This window comes from Prionailurus bengalensis, chromosome B1, assembly GCF_016509475.1.
Source record: "Prionailurus bengalensis isolate Pbe53 chromosome B1, Fcat_Pben_1.1_paternal_pri, whole genome shotgun sequence".
NCBI classification, from domain to species: domain Eukaryota; kingdom Metazoa; phylum Chordata; class Mammalia; order Carnivora; family Felidae; genus Prionailurus; species Prionailurus bengalensis.
In genome coordinates, this window is record NC_057344.1 from 206,127,292 (window position 1) to 206,142,902 (window position 15,611).

A 15,611-nucleotide genomic window follows, 5' to 3' on the forward strand; every position below is an offset into this window, starting at 1 on the left:
CCCCACAGTGTCGGCCCCAGAGCCTCAGGCCAACTCGGGGACTCCCGAGAACCTTCTTTGCTCCTGCTTCTGCGGCCCAAGCCTGGTGCACAGACACACGTGCGTGAACACGGACACACGTGCACAGAGACGCAGACCTACACACACCTGCACACACTCAGACACACACCTGCACACATGCTCAGGCCCACAGACGTGCAGACACACACATGCCAAAGACAGAAACGCCAGCTTAGGGGAAAGGATGCACCTTTTCTTGTTTAACAAAATAAATTAAATATACGAAGCTTCAGCTCAAAATCTATATAAAATTACAGAGGTCTGGGGCTGCCACCGGCAGTGGGACATGGGTGTGTGGCCCCCCGAGGTCGGGCCATTCGGTTGGCCATCAGGCCAGGTGCATCCCGGCCCAGGGACAGGCCGGGTCTGTGGCGCCACCTTCCTTCCAGCATTAATATTATTATCTTAATTTCTTAAATATAAATATCGAGGGCCCTTATCTCTGGCAGTGTGAGGCCAGGCGGGGCAGGGTCACCCCGGGGCCGGGCTCCGGCCTCTCGGGACGCGGCGGGGACCGCTGTGCCTGACCTCCTGGCCCAGGGTCCCCGGGGCGGGGAGGGTGGGGAGGGGGACTCCCGGACACCCAGACGCGTGGTGGCAGAAATAGCCGCCCCCCCCCCCCCCCCCCCCCCCGCGGAGGCCTGGGCAGGGACGCAGGCGGCAGGCACAGGGCAGGGGGCGGGAAGTCTCGGTTCGCGAAGCCAGGGTGCCTCTCAGATCTCCTGCCAGGCGCGGGGAGGGGTGGCTTGACCGTGGTCCCTGTGAAATCCTCACAGGAGCCAAGGGATTCCTTCATCAACTAGCACGCTGCTACATGCACACTGCAAAGTTACAAACACGGGCCTTCCCCAAAGCGTCTCGGTCTGAGGGGGTGTGTGTGTGTGTGTGTGTGTGTCCAGAGCCAGGTCATACGTGTGTGTGTGTCCTACACACCGGGCACCCGGGGTGCTGGCCGCACCTCCTGCCTGTGGTCCGTCTCCCTCGGTGGCCCTGTCCCCCAGCCTGCCCACCTTGACCTCCACGTGCCCACCCCCACGGCACCGAGAGCTGCCGCGGGCCGGCGCCCCAGAGGTGTCGCCGTCTAGCACTGGTAGTGGATGTGCTGGTGCTGGTGAACCTTGCCCTCCACGTGAGAGTGCGTGTGCGTGTGCGTGTGCGTGTGCACGTCCGTGTAGAGCTTGGGGTAGAGTCTGGGACCGGCAGACGGGCCGGGGCCCAGCAGGTGTTGGGGCCCTGCCGGAGTCCCCAGCTCCTCACACGGCCCCACACCGGGGGCGGTGCCGAGGGCGGAGGGCACAGGAAGGTCCTTGTCCCCACCACGGTCGCGGGCAGTCGCGGGCAGACGGTGTGCGGGCAGAGGAGGGGCAGGCACGGGCGCACACGGCTTCTTCTTGGCCTGGCAGAGCCACAGGAGCACGGTGCCCAGGATGAAGACGGCGCCGGCCGGGATGCCGATAACCACGGGCCACGGCAAGCTAGCGGTCGAGGACGAGGGGGCCACGGGCGGCCCTGGTGGCTTGGGGTCTGCAAGAGGGACCGAGGAGGGGGGTGGGGAGGGGAACGGCGCCACGGGTCCCGGCGACAAGAGGCCGGCCCGCGGCACGGAGGGGCCCCGGGGCCGGGAGCAGGCGCACGCACCTGGCAGCACGGTGAGGAAGGCGCTGCGGAAGCTGTAGCCCATGGTGTTGGCGCCCAGGCAGATGTACATGCCCGCGTCGTCCTGGCGGGCGCGGGTGATGAGCAGCTTGTTGAGGTAGGAGCCGTCGGGCCGCGACCACACGTCGCCCGTGGGCAGCACCACGAACTTCTGGCCGCCCACATCGATGGTGGAGTTGTAGCGGCCCTCGGTGCCGTACTCCACGCGCTTCAGCCATTGGATCACCGGCTTCACGTCGCTGCGCACTTTGCACTGGAAGGACGTGGTGCCCCCGAAGTCCACCGTCGTGTTCACGGGGTGCGTGCCCGTGAGGACAGGCTTGGAGCGCGTCCGCTCTGCGCGAGGACACAGCGCGTCGGCACTCGCCCCGGGCACCGCCAGCTCCCCGCCACCCCCCCCCCCCCCGGGCCTGGCACTCACGGATCACGTCCACCTTGTAGGTTGCGTTGATGGCGCCCGCCCGGTTCGACACGCGACACGTGTACTTGCCGCTGTCCTCGGGACGCAGGTTTTTCAGGCTCAGCGTCCACTTCTTCCTGTGCTCGCCGGCCTCCAAGCCCGTCAAGGCCTGGTCATCCTTCATCCACATGATGTCGGGCCGTGGGTGCCCACTGGCCACGCACTTGAGGCGCACGGAGCTGCCCACCGGCCGCGCGATCACCCGGCGCCTCATCTTGGAGGGCTGTGTGAAGCGGGGCCGTGCTGCGGGACGGGGCGGCACCGAGGTCAGCAAGGCACCGGGCAGGCCAGCCCCCCACCCGCGCCCGAGGGGAAGGGAGACGCCGGCCCCATCTCACCCCACTGCTTGCCGGCCGGGTCCTCCTGGCCCCCAGAAGGGCCGTCGTGCCCCAGACGCTCCCTTCCCGGGCCAGTGTCATCTGCAGAGACGAGGGCACGTGAGAAGGGCCCCGGCCTTGGGCCCAGCTGGGAAAGCTCTAGAAACACAACTGGGAGCCCTTGGGAGCACACCCGCATCTCAGAATCCCAGAGACAGCTGGGAAGAGCGGCCCGCCCAGCCTACCCCCTGGGTGCAGGTGACCCCAACAGAGCTGGCCGCCCGCCCCCACCCCTCCGGCTCCGGGGGGTCTGCAAGGCCAGTGGGAGGAGGGGGCCAGCCCCGCCGGCAGCTGCAGTAACCCTAGCCCACATCAAGGCGCCGAGGCCTTGGTGAGCTGACATGGCTCACATACCACCTAGTCGTCCTCCCCTTTCAGAGGACAGTGGGGGGGACACGCACAGGGTTCCCATTCCACAGTCCGGAGCAGGGGCCCCGCGGGGGTGGGGCAGGCTGAGGAATGCCCCTCCCGTGACAGCCGCCTCCACCCAGCCCGGGACCTAGTGAGGGGGTGGCACAGGTCAGGCTCCCCCTTTGTGAGACGGCCGCCACGGCTCGGAGGGAGCCTGCCCTGGGGAGCCCCAGCCCCGGGGAGCCCCACCCCTGGGGCCCGTGGGGGCAGGGCCAGCCATGCGCCTGGTACATGTGTACCGGAGGGTGTGTCGCCGGGGACCCCGCCAGTCCCCAAGCCTGGGCCCCAGAGGCAAAAGAGAACAGAAGGCCCTGGGCGGCCCCTCTGAACTCTGAAATCTGAGCCTCAAAGTGAGAGCCGACACCCAGGGCCGTCAGCCCGCCCAGCCTGCCCTTCAGTGGGACCACCACCCTGGGGCTCCCCCACGCCCACTCCTGCCGCCCCCTAGCCAGCCTCAGTCTCCCGGTCAGCAGAACCTTTGGAAGGAGGGGGACTCCGAGGTACAGGCCTGAGAAGGAGCAGGGGCCCCGGGGCCGGGGGTGACGACAGAGATCAAGCCCCTGTCCTGGGCCCGGAGGAGGCAGGCAGGGACGGGTCTCATCCTGGGAGGCAGGGGGCTGAGCTCAGGCAGGGATGGGGCGGGGTGGGGCGGGGGGCCGGGGTGTGCTGACTCAGGGCTCACAGGGCGCAGCCCCGGCCCGGCCCGCCCCCACGCGCCCTGGCACGGCCACCACTGACCCATCACGATGAGGGTATAGTTGACGCTGAGGCTGCCGAAGCCGTTGGTGGCCTTGCACACGTAGGCGCCAGCATCGTCTCGCTCGACCTCCTTCACCTTCAGGCCCTGGGGCAGCACGCGGAAGCGGCTCCAGCCACCGTGGATTGTGCGGCCATCCTTGGTCCACATGGTGAGCGGTGGCGGGTCCCCCTCCACGGGGCACTGCAGCCTCACGGTGCGGCCCAGACGGGCCACCTGCCTCGAAACCACCTTGTCCGCCATCCTCGGGGGGCCTGCGGGCGGGCCAGAGGGCTCAGTCAGAGAGGAGGGGGCTGGCAGGTAGTCAGGGGTCCAGGCAGGCAGGGCTGCTGGGAGCCAGGGGAAGGGGGCCGTCCCCGTCGGATCCCCACCCAGGACTCCACACAGACACACCTGCCCGGCACAGACCCGGGGCGGCGGGGGCCTGAAGCCCGGGGCCCTGCTCCCAGGCCACAGCAGCTGGCGTTCACCCTGGACCCACCGCACGCCAAGCCCACGCCCACGGAGCTCCCAGGCTCTGGCTCACGCGCCCCCCCAGCACCCGTCACGTACGTTGTAGTCAAGATACAGGTTGGCTGGAGCGGGTCACCCAGGGCGCATGCTCGCAGGCGAGCGAGAGCGGCCCCTCACTGCCTCCCATACACAGCGAGTGTCCGCGCGTGCGGCCTGTGAGCGAGTCCATGCGGCACGAACAGGCGTGGCCGGTGGCCCACGTTTGCGCCCGTGTGTGCGTGGGCCCCGCCTGCCCGGGTCCGCCTGCAGGGCCGAAGGCTCTGCTGTTCCCAGTCACACCACACCGGGTGGCTCATCCCTGGGCGGGGGCGGGGAGGGGAGCAGGACCCCAAGGCCCTGGGGTCAGAGGGCGAGGAGCAAGGTGCCAGGCCTAAGTGCAAGGTTCCCGTCCGGTGGCAGCCACTGCCCACTGCGCCCCAACGGGAGAAGCCTGAGCTGTGGGCTGAGGCCATGGGGCCCCTGAGCAACGAGAAGGCCACCCTCACCCGTGAGTCTCGGGCCAGCTTCAGCACCTCTGTGCCCGAGTGCAGGGGTGGTGGGGGTGACCAGGATGCGGGGAAGGACGCTGCGGGTGTCCGAAAGAAGCAGGGCCGTCTCCTGGCCAACCCTCAGGTCCCCTGTCCCATGCCTGTGCCTCGAGCCTGGGCCAGTCTGCAGCCACAGGGGTGCCGGGCTCCGACAGTCACCCCACCCACCGTACCCGCCCCCCCCCCCAGACCAGGAGAGGCAGCCACAGGCACCCGGCTGCCCTTCCCAGCTCCGGAGACCCCACCCTCCAGCTGTGGGCAAGGGGCATTCACCCCACACTGTGGCCACTCGGGCCGGGAGGGCCAGCATCCCATCCCGGCCTCACGGAGGTGCCGGGAGGCGGCCGCTGCTCCGAGAGGCTATCGCCACGGGGCCTGAGGGCAGCATGTGTTTTTAATAAGCAGCTGGTATTCCCTCAACATGCAATTACCAGCTGGCTACCTCAGCGGCCTTTGCGTCCAGGACCCAAAGTGCTTCCGCGGGCTCTTTGGAGGCTCAAGCGGCGGCTTCCTGTCTGTCACCTCCCACCCCCAGGGGACCCTTGCAGAGCACAGCCCCTCACCACTGGTCTGCAGGTGCTGGGGGGCGGTGGGGGCTGGTTCCCATGTGGATAGACCAGGGTCCGGGCGGGGAGGGGTCCTGAGCTCCGACTCCAGCTTCGCTGGGGGGACGGGGGAAGTGGGGGACACAGCAACGCTGGGCCATTCCCTCTACGACTCCAAACAGAAAGGGGGCTAGAGGTTGTGGGCGCCGGCCTCCCCAGCCCCCACCCACAATCTCGCCCACGCCTGCTGCCACACGCCACCCACCAAGCCCACACCCAGACTTGCAGCAACACTTCTTCCCTGCACCCATATTCTGCCTCCACTGGGGTCCCCCTGCTCCTGCCGTGGGGCCCCTAACCGCGCACCGTGGGCCCCAGGCCATCTCAGCACTCCCAGCCAGCCCCCTCCTCACCAGAACCCCAGTATCCCTGGAAAGGGCGGGAAGAACAGGGAGGGCCCTGAGACCCGCCGCCCCCTAATTTCTCAACTGTCTGCGGGGCCCCCCAACCGCCCAGGGTCCCGGCCTCGTTCCCAGGCAGGCCCTGTCCGACACCTGTCACTCTTCAAAGGGGCCTCCCAGGCCGCACCACCCCCACCCCCCAGCCCCCCCGTGCCCTGGGCCTCGCAAGCTGACACCTGGGCACACAGACGTGTGCACACACAGACGCACGAACTGCCTGGAAAGTGCAGGGGGACAGAACACTGCCTGGCCTGAGGGGCAGTGTCCCTCTCCACCTCTGCCTGTCCAACCCCATCCTGGGGGCACGACATGGGGCTGGCCCGACACCTCCCGCCCTGGGAGGAACCTGCCTCAGTGACAGAGAAAGGACCCATCTGACAGTGGTTGAGGGGGTTGGGGGGGGGGTCCACCTCCAGCCCAGCCCCCTCTGCACCAGGCAGGAGTTTGACGAGCTGAGGGACCAGGCATCTACTGGGCCTCAGAGGCCACGGGCCCCCTTGGAAACTGTGGAGAGGGAGGAGGACAGAGCCAACTGCCAGACGGACCGGAAGTGTGGCCCCGAGGGCCGGCCCGCAAGCAGGACAGGGGACAGGCAGGCCGGCAGCCAGAGGCCCCAGCTGGAGCCAGCCTTATCCTAAAGCAAACAGCCCCCTTCCCCTCCCCCGGGCCAGCCCTGCCCCACCCCCACCTGAGCTCTACTGGACCCCAGGCCAGGCCTGCCCTGCCCCCTCCAAGCCCTGCCTTTGCGGAGACCCCAGCAGGCTCACAGGAGGGAGGCCCGCCCCCCCCCCCCCCAGATTCCTGGGAATTTTGGCCGCCAGCACCACGGCCACAGCTCTATATTTAGCCTGGGAAACACAAGCCCCCATTGTTCCACCTGGTCAGGGTGTCCAACCCACTCAGCCAGGGGGAAACTGAGGCAAGAGCTGAGAGAGATGGGCGCCTGGAGGGCATGTGGGTGGGGGAGGCAGCCGGTTTCCCGTCCCCTCCCAGGAGGAAAGCCTGACAGCTCCAGGGCAGCCTGGGGGCCCTGGCACCAAGGCCCTGGTCTCCTCTGGGGTCCTTCCAGCCAGCGTCAGCCCCTCCTCCCGTGAGCACCACCGCCAGAAGGCCCATCCCTGCACACGGCCCAAGCCACAGCCCTGGGAAGTTTGGAGCATGGGGAGGAGGTAGACGGTCACACGGGGCGGGCAGACACGGGGGTAAGAAGCGGCTGGGGCTGGGTCTCACCCCTCAAGGGGGCTGAACATCAAGGTGGTAGACAGGGTCACCACATCCCCCTTCCTCCCTCTATCTTCCCTGCCCTCCTCCCCCACAGCCGTGAAAACATGGCCAGGAACAGGGGTGCCCGGAGAGGCCAGGGTGCGGCAACCTGGACGGCCCCGCACATCCAGGCTTCCTAGCTGCCGTCCAGAACTCAGGTGTCAAGGGCACGTCCCTTCACACCATCTCCCCGACACGCCATCCCTCAAGATGCACAGGCTGTCCCCCGGATGCACAGGCTGTCCCCAGACGCACAGGCTGTCCCCCGGACACTGTCCCCCAGACACACAGGCTGTCCCCAGACGCACAGGCTGTCCCCAGACACTGTCCCTCAGATACACAGGCTGTCCCCCCAGGTGCTGTCCCCCAGACACACAGGCTGTCCCCCAGACACTGTCCCCCAGATGCACAGGCTGTCCCCCAGACGCACAGACTGTCTCCAGATGCACAGACTGTCCCCTGGACACTGTCTCCCAGAGGCACAGGCTGTCCCCAGATGCACAGGCTGTCCCCCAGACACTGTCCCCAAGACACACAGGCTGTCCCCAGACGCACAGGCTGTCCCCAGACACTGTCCCTCAGATACACAGGCTGTCCCCCAGATGCACAGGCTGTCCCCCCAGGTGCTGTCCCCCAGACACACAGGCTGTCCCCCAGATGCTGTCCCCCCACACATGCCGTCCCCCAGAAGCAACATCCCTCAGGTGCTGCCCCCCAAGATGCACACACTCTCCCCGCAGACAGTCCCCCAAGTACACACACACACAACCAGACACACTCCTACAGTGGACGCAGACCCCTCACCCCAGGATGCAGCACACCTTGGAGCACTGTGCACACACCCCGAAGCCCACACCCCCTTGCCCCATCCGGCTAGGAGCACCGCTCCCGCAGCTATAGCACCAGGAGGTCCCGCCATCACCCCAGACGACGCCTCTCCCATCCCGTGGGCCCCGGCAGGGCCAAAGGGGTGGGGGCGCTGGGAGGAACCGAGAGACAGGGACAGACCCTGACCGTTTTCACAGGCCCTCGGGGGCCGCCTGAAACTCAGCACGCACACCCGCCCAACCCTCACGGCCTGTGCGCTGCCTGCCCTCCTGTTACACCTTCCCAATCGAGCCCCGGAATGTCAAATACCGAGGTAGTGCAGTTAGTGTTTTGAAAAAGCACACGCGTGCAGAAGATTCTACGAGCCGATACACCTTCCCAACACCCCCCTTCCCTGCCCTCCCGCGGGGCCTGACATGCCCCTTTCGGGGTGGCCCGCCCTGGCCACGCCACCTGCACCACCCCCAAGCCCCCTGCTCTGTTCAGGTCCGTCTAGGGCCTCTAGAGCCTCTGCCTCTCCCCGCTGCCCACGGCACTTGTGATCTGCTGACCCCGAGCCCCCTCCGTGAGGAGCCGGGCCAGACGCCGCCCCTCCCAGGGCCCACATGCCAGGGAGGCTCACATCATCGCAGCCCCCAACCCCGCAGCCACGGACGCAGTGGCAGCGAGGGTGTGCCAGAACCACTTGGCCGGCACGCCACGGCCAGCTCCACTCCTGGTAGTCCCTGAGAAGCCCCAGAAATTTCCAGCCGGCAGGTAATTCTCTGGCTGGGGGGTAGGTGGTCGTCAGGCTGACCACACTGGCACTGGCTGCGAAGTGACTTCGGGCAGCCGCCAGCGGCCCCCGGAGGCCTCCCTCCTGGAGAGGTCAAGCGGCCCCAGAGGGAGGGCAGGGAAGGGAGGCAGGTCCTGCCCAGCCTGTCTGGACACCCGACACCAGGCAGGCCAGGTGGGCACTCTCTGCGAGACAGGGGCACCTGTGCCGTTCTCCCATGGGGAGCAAGCACCGGCAGGGGGGTGGCTGGGAGGGCCCGGACTCGGTGGCCCTGGGGCCAGTGCCCTCCCCAAGGAGGATACCAACAGGAGGGGCCACAGGTGAGGACCACCACACGGTGGACATGAGAGGCAGGGGCCAGCCTCTGCCCTGGCTCCGAGCCACTCGGGCACACACACGCACACACGTGCACACGCACACACAGGCCCCAGGGCGGCCCCTGGGGGCTGGACCCACAGGGTCTGTGCTGGAACCGGTAGGACCCGAAGGACAGGTGGTTGCCCCAGAAACCAGGCCATTCTGGGTGCAGCAAAGGGACAGACTGACCCACCGAGCAAGGAAGATGGCGGGGGTGCCCAGTCCACCCCACCAGGAGCACGAACTAAGGTGACAGGCTGGATGGGGCCCACCGGGTCTGTTCCCTTCCCTGGAATCCCCCCGGGGGGGCCTCCGGCAGACCCCCGGTTCCAGGGCTCCTCCTCTTTGCCACTCCCGGGGCACACACAAGGGCCACAGAGCATCACCCTGACAGTCCCGCTGCCCCGGGGGAACCCCGCGTAAACCGCCAACAGCTGGCGGCGACCGAGCCAGTGCCCAGACCCGCTGCCACAGAGCCCACCGCGGGGGCCCAGCCGGACACCCCGGTGGCTGTGTCCAGATCTCACCAAGCCCGCCGCCCAGACTCCAAGCCGACCCCTGCCCGAACCCGCCACCCATCCCCTCTCACAAAAACATCACTCGCCGAGAACCCGTACGGCATCACCACCTCCCCAGAAGGGCCCGGCCCCACCCCCAGCTGCCAAGGAACCAAGAAGGACCTTGTCCGCTGCGCCTCCCTCACATGCTGGCCCTGGACCCACAGGACAGGGTGACAGGACCAGAGGCCCAGACCACCCAAGGGGCCCTGCCCTGTGGGCTCCGACCCGCACGGCCTCGGAAGAGTGACAGGATGTCTCCCGTGGGCCAGAGGTTGGCCTTTGGGCAGAAGCAACGCTCCACCTACCGTGAGGGCTCAGGCATTAGAGAGCCCCACCCACCCAACAGCCCGGGCAAGCCCCAGCCAGAGAGCCCCACGCTGCCCTCCACACCCGCACTGCCCCCTCCCCCTGCCCACAGCCCTCAGCCCTCTTCTTGAGGACAGGCCAGAGGGCATGAAGCTTGGGCACGGTGGGACCCCTAGAGTCCCTGCAGGCCGCAGGGCGGGCCACCCACCTCTCAAGGAGCACACAGCATCCGGCGCCGGGTCCCAGAGCGAACCCCAAAGTCCCTGTGGGAGTGGGCGGGCCACCGCAGCAGCACAGAGGGGGGCCCAAAGTCCCTGGCCGGTGGCCCCCCTCTCCTGGGGCCCAGCCCTGTGGGGGCCAGAGGGCATCACTGCCCCGTGGGGTCCCAGGCCACAGTGCAGCACAGCTCTGTCCCCACCGCCTGCTGCCCCGGGCGCCATTATTTTTTCACAGTGCGGGGCTTGTGTGAATCTCTAACAAACTGGGGCAGGAAGAGAGCGATTGTTTCCTGCCCAGATGGCAAGCCCTGGGTGTCAGAGGCCTGAGGATGAGGCGCCCTCCTCGTCACAGCTGCCTCTGACATTGCAGGGACAGCTCCCAGAAGCCCCTACCCCACGCGGGTTCTCCCCGAGGGGGCCGGTCCTTGTGGGGCAAAGGCCTGCCAGCCCCCAGGCCTGCCCCCCGGCCACTCAGCGGAGACACGGAGTGTGGAGACCCCAGGACTCCCCACTGGGAGCAGGAAGGCCAGCGCCCTGCCCGGGTGGGAGAGCCCCCAGGCCACCCCCAGCTGCTCCCCCGGTCCTGGCCTATCCCGACAGATGCCCCCAACCCAGCTGCGCCAACGCACCCGCGGCCCCAAGACGTCCACCCCAGCCCACGTGACCTGCCCACCTCTGCCCACACCACACCCCTGCAGGCCTTCCCCCTCCTCACCCGGCCAGTGCCCACCTCTCCTTCCAGGCCGTGGTGCCTGTGCCTCACCCCATCCCCCTCCCCCAACCCCCTCCCCGCCTTCCTGGACTGTGGACTCCCGGCTGCCCAGGACAGTGGCCCCTGCTCTCTTGGGCCCCACAGGTGCTGGACACCTGTGGGGCTTGTGCAGGAGCACCCAGTGACCACCACGAGGAAAAGCAGATGGCAGGCAGGGTGGGCCGGCAGCACCGGATGGGGCATCTCTGGGGTCTGGGCACACCCTGCTCTCCACGTGCTGGCCCTGCCAGGGCTGTAGTCACTGGGAAGGCACAGAAGGCCAGCAGGTCAGCAGCAAGGGTCCGGGTCTGCAGGGCCACCGCCTGCCTCAACCCCCCCCCCCCCCCCCGCACCGTAAGCAGTGCCGGAACCCCAAGCCAGAGGCTGAGGCCACTGCCGGGAAAAACCAACATTTCCCCATGGCACTGGGCGGGGGCTGAAGGCCCATTGATTCCCGCACAATGAAGAAGGAGCCCGCGGTAGGAGTTTCCAGGCCCAGCTAAAGGCGACTTTGTTCGCAGCTCCCTCCTCCCCCCAGAGGGGACAGTGATTTATTTTCTCTTCCAGGAGTGGGGCCCGAGACATAAATGGGGCGGCTGGCCGACATCCCCCCTCACAGAGCCTGGGCCCCGCTCCGGTACATCTACCTCAGCTGGGGCTGCACACCGGCCAGCCGCTGCCTGGAGGGGCCGGGGGGGTGGGGGGAGGAGGCCCCCTGCGGCCTGGCCGGAGGCCAAGGTCAGCCGGTGCACACGCACGCCACCACAGCCATCCCGAGGCCCGCACGCCATCCCGCTGAACCACACACTGGCGGACCCTTCCCCAAACAGCCCTGAGGGTAAGAGGGCACTGTCCTCGTGGGGAGCTGCACCCGGCCGGCAGGCACCCAGGCCCTGGGGTCAGCACTCAGCTCACCCAGGGCACAGCAGCAAGGTCCAGAGGATGGGGAGTGACCTCAAGGGCTGGCTGCCTCATCCTTGGAAAAGCTCAAACGTGGCCACCCTTAAACGGTTTCTTCCAGCGCTGTTTGTGAAAAGGCACTTGGTTCTGAGCCTCTCAAGGTCCCGCTGTGAGAAACCCAAATCCTATCTTTCCTTGAATTTGGAAAAAGCTGTTTGAGACAGACCCACCAGGATTGTGAAACTTTCAGAAAAGGAAACTTTAAAAACACGAGCTGAGTCTAGAGACACAGTGACTCCAGAAAGCGTGACGCATGGGGAGAACGGCTTTCAGGAGCGGCCGGGGTCCCTCTGGGCTGGTCGGCCGGCCTGAAGGTCCGCCGCGCGGCCTGCTTAACCGCAAAGGAGGAAGCGCCCGGGGTGACCTTGCCCCTCAAGTCCAGGTCTGGAGGAGAGGCCAGCACGGTTCAGGGAAAGGGGCTCTCCCCAGCACCCTGCCCCCGATGCCACAGAGGACCCTGCCCTTGGAGAGTGGCTCTCAGCCCCTGCTGCTGCCTGGGCCCCGGCCGCTCCCGGACAGGGCTAGGCCCAGGGCTGGATCCCAGGCGCAGCCCCGAGGCCAAGGCTCAGGGGAACAGAGCCGGGTGTGGCCCCTCCGAGGGCCCCTTGGCACTGAGGCAGGCCCCGCTGCCCACTGCTGCCCACCATCCGCCACTCCGCCTCGGGCTCCGGCCAATGGCCAGCCCAGGCCAGCGGGCTCCAGGGCTCCCCGGCTCTGTAGCCAGAGGACAGGCAGGTGTGGGAACAAGGGGAGGCCACGCAGATAAAAGAGGAATCAGAGTCCAGGCCGCCGGCCACCGTGGGGGGTGGGGGGGCCTTGCCGGGCATGACCCGAGTGCCCGTGGTGGCCAGGACGCTGGCGGGCCCAGCCACGCCTGAGCAGCCCCCACCCTCAAGCCAGCCGGCCAGTCCCCGGCCGGGCAGGCGGGGGGGTGCTGTGGCATTAGGCCCACCTGGGCTGCCGCCTGCCACCCAACACCCAAACGTGCCCATATAAGGCCGGGTTGGGCTCGGTGTACCCGCTGGGTGGCGGGGGGAGGGGTGCGAAGCCTCAGAGGACTGGTGGACAGGGCAGGGACAATCCTGAGTGGTCAACACACCCAAAGGGCTGGCCTGGCCCAAGGTCCCGCCTAGCTGAGGGGAGGCCGGTGCGGAACATGGCGGGCAGGAGTCCGTGAACACGTATCTCCCATCATCCAACAGCCAAGGATGTCCCTTGCTGAGCGGTTGGGTGCGGGGGCAAAGGTCCCTCGGGAGACATTCCAGGCCTGCCTTCTTGGGCGTCAGGTGTGTGAGTGCGCATCTAAGTCCTGGCACGGCACACGCCGAAAGACAGTGTGCGGCCTGAAGCAGCGGGTCCTCCGGGCCTGCCTTGAGACAGGCCCCCACCCCCCACACCATGCCGCACCTCCAAGCTCCAGAGACTCAGCGCCCCCCCGCCGGCCCACACACCCCGCACCTTCCTGGGTTGGGCAAGCTCGGGGCACAGGGCTGGGTCACAAGTCCCAGACACCAACAAGGTCGCCTCTGCCCCCAAACCGCACCCTGGCCACTACGGGGGTCTCTGCAGATTCCGCTGTGGCCAAAGAGCCTGCTCCACAAAAGTCCCCAGAGTAACCAGCTGCCCTCAACTTCAGGGACACAGATGGGTGTGTGTGTGTGTGCCCTGAGGGGGACTGAGGCCAGAGCCTACTCAGCCAATCGGTGTGGGGCCCCACAGGTGAGCTGGGGGTGTTAGCATGCAGCCCCAAGGGTGAGCAGGGGGGGATCTGAGGGGGGAATTGGGGGACCCTACAGATGAGCTGAGGGGGGGGGCGGGCATGGTGAGCCGGGGATGCCCTGTGGGTGAGCTGGGGGCGCCCCATGGGCAGTGTTGGGTGGGGGACCCTGTCGGTCAAGAGACCCGCCAAGCTCTGGGCCAGTAGGGGCGGGGCGCAGGCACGCGCGCCAGCCGGGCACTGTGGCAGGGTTCAGGGCCGGGAGGGAAAGGGGCGGCGCTGGCGCAGGCCGGGGCGCCGGGCTGGGCGCCAGGACTCACCTCGGGCGGCGGCGGCCGGCGGGAGGGCCCCCAGCAGCAGCGGCGGCAGCAGGAGCAACAACGTGGGGCTGGGCGTCATCTTGGCCTGTGCGGACCTGGGGGTGTTGGGGGTCAGTCACTGGCAGGCGGGGTAGGGGTCGCCCCCCTCTAGACTAGGGCCCCGGGGCCGCCGGCACCCCGGTCCTGGGCCGCGGGTTCGGGGTGCGGGCCGCCCCGCCCTCCCTGCCAGCGCCCCGGGCGGAGGAAGCAGCGGCGGGGAGCTCCGTGGGTATCAAAGGCAGACAAAGGGTTTACACTAATTACCGGCCTCCCCCGCCGCCCCCCGTCTCCAAACACCGTCTGGATTCCTGGCGCTTGTAACTCGGGCCCTGCCCGCGGGACACACAACACCGGCGGCCGCGCAGATAATCGCCTGCGCCATTAGCGGACAAATTTGCGCTGGGTGGGGGGGGGGGGGGGCCCACGTGGGGTGCAGGGGCGGGGGCGGGGCGCGGACAGGACCACTGGCCCCGCAGGGGCGGCGGCGGCGCGTGCCGGTACCCCGCGGCCTCGCACCCGGGCGTCCGGCACTCCCCCCACCCCCCAGCCCCGGGCCGGATCGGGGACCCCGGACCCCAGTGCTCCCCAGTCGGCCCTCCCAGTCGGCCCCCCGGGGGTCACGGGCGCGCGCAGAGGCTCACCTCGGCGGGGGCGGGCGGGCAGCGGGGCTCAGGGCCGGGCCCGCGGGACGCGCTGCGTGGTCATCGCCGCCCCGGGCGCCGCACCCCCGGCGCCCCGCGCCCCCCGGGCCCGGCCTCGGGACGGGGCGGCGCTACCTGGGCGCGGGGCGGCTCGGGCCGGGGCCGGGGCCGGGGACCGGGGGCCGGGGACAGCGCGGGCGCGGGGGTGGGGTCCAGGGGCCGGAGGCCGGGGCCGGGGTCCCGGGGCGGCGGGGCGAGGGGCCCGGGGCGCCGCGCCGCGAGGCGTCCTTCCCTGCGGGGCTTTGTCAACTCTCCCCGAGCGAGCGCCGAGCCCGCCGCGCGCCCCGCCCCGACACAACTTCCGTCCAATCGGCGCGCCCCGGCTCGCCCCGCGCCCGCCCCGCGCCCGCCCCGCGCCCAAACTTTCCCCCAATCCTCGCGCGCGCGCCCCGCCCGCCGGGCTCGCGACCTTAACCCTCGCGGTGCGGGCGGCCTGCGGGCGGGGCGGGCTCCCCGGGGCGCGGCCCCGCCCCCAGCCCGAGCCCTCCGGCCGCCCCCTGCCGGCCCGACTCCGCCCAGCCCCCCCCAACCCCGCCATCGTCCCGCCCCCGGCCCAGCCACGCCACGCCCCCCCACGCCCCGCGCGTCTCCGCCGCCCCGGCCTGGCCCCTGCCACCCCGCCCCGCCCCGGCCGGCAGCTCCCCGCCCTGTCCCGCCGCGGCGCCCACCCCTTACCTGCACCCAACCGTGCCTGCGTCAGACGCCCACTGCCGGTGCTCTGGTGGGGCCCGCGGCCAACCCTGACCCCAGGAGGCGCGAACCGGACGGCCGCGGGGCTCTCTGAGAGATTCGAGACCCGGCTCTGACCCCACGGGGCTCTGGGAGGGGGGCACAGGTCTGGGGGATGTGGAGCTTCGAGGTTCAGCTTACCCAGCGGCCGTGAGCGAAGGCAGGTATGTTCTTGCCACCCACCTGGGGGCTTCAGGCCTGTCACCCACTATGATGGCAACAAGGACATTAACAATAACGATAGAGAACAGCGCACGACCCCCAGACCAGGCAGGGGTCTGCTGTCACCTGAAGCAGAGGAAGAAACGCCCGCATAGAGA

General features: G+C 68.9%; 1 protein-coding gene across 3 annotated transcripts; it reads right to left on the reverse strand.

Moving 5' to 3' along the window:
* Positions 1 to 232: 232 nt before the first annotated feature.
* Positions 233 to 15,454, reverse strand: FGFRL1 (fibroblast growth factor receptor like 1). Of its 3 annotated transcripts, XM_043573217.1 has the most exons (8): positions 14,503 to 14,565; positions 14,126 to 14,234; positions 13,823 to 13,917; positions 3,703 to 3,975; positions 2,515 to 2,595; positions 2,138 to 2,419; positions 1,699 to 2,052; positions 233 to 1,584 (listed from the first exon to the last, which is right to left on the reverse strand). In XM_043573217.1, the coding sequence occupies exons 3-8, from the start codon at positions 13,899 to 13,901 to the stop codon at positions 1,142 to 1,144; spliced, it is 1,512 nt and encodes a 503-aa protein (XP_043429152.1). In that variant the 5' UTR covers positions 13,902 to 13,917; positions 14,126 to 14,234; positions 14,503 to 14,565; the 3' UTR covers positions 233 to 1,141. The 3 variants fall into 3 exon arrangements, with proteins under 3 accessions (XP_043429152.1, XP_043429153.1, XP_043429154.1); XM_043573218.1 differs by lacking the exons at positions 14,126 to 14,234; positions 14,503 to 14,565 and adding an exon at positions 15,433 to 15,454; XM_043573219.1 differs by lacking the exon at positions 14,126 to 14,234 and having other exon boundaries at positions 14,503 to 14,603.
* Positions 15,455 to 15,611: the final 157 nt, after the last annotated feature.

What these genes read in the sequence shown, in the direction of transcription:
- FGFRL1 (XM_043573218.1), bottom strand. Translation starts at nt 13,901, where the DNA reads ATGACGCCCAGCCCCACGTTGTTGCTCCTGCTGCCGCCGCTGCTGCTG. An exon ending in CTATACCCTCATCGTGATGG is followed by an intron (nt 2,596 to 3,702) that starts GTCAGTGGTGGC and finishes TCGTCTCTGCAG; the next exon opens with ATGACACTGGCCCGGGAAGG. An exon ending in CCCGGCCGGCAAGCAGTGGG is followed by an intron (nt 2,420 to 2,514) that starts GTGAGATGGGGC and finishes CCCGTCCCGCAG; the next exon opens with CACGGCCCCGCTTCACACAG.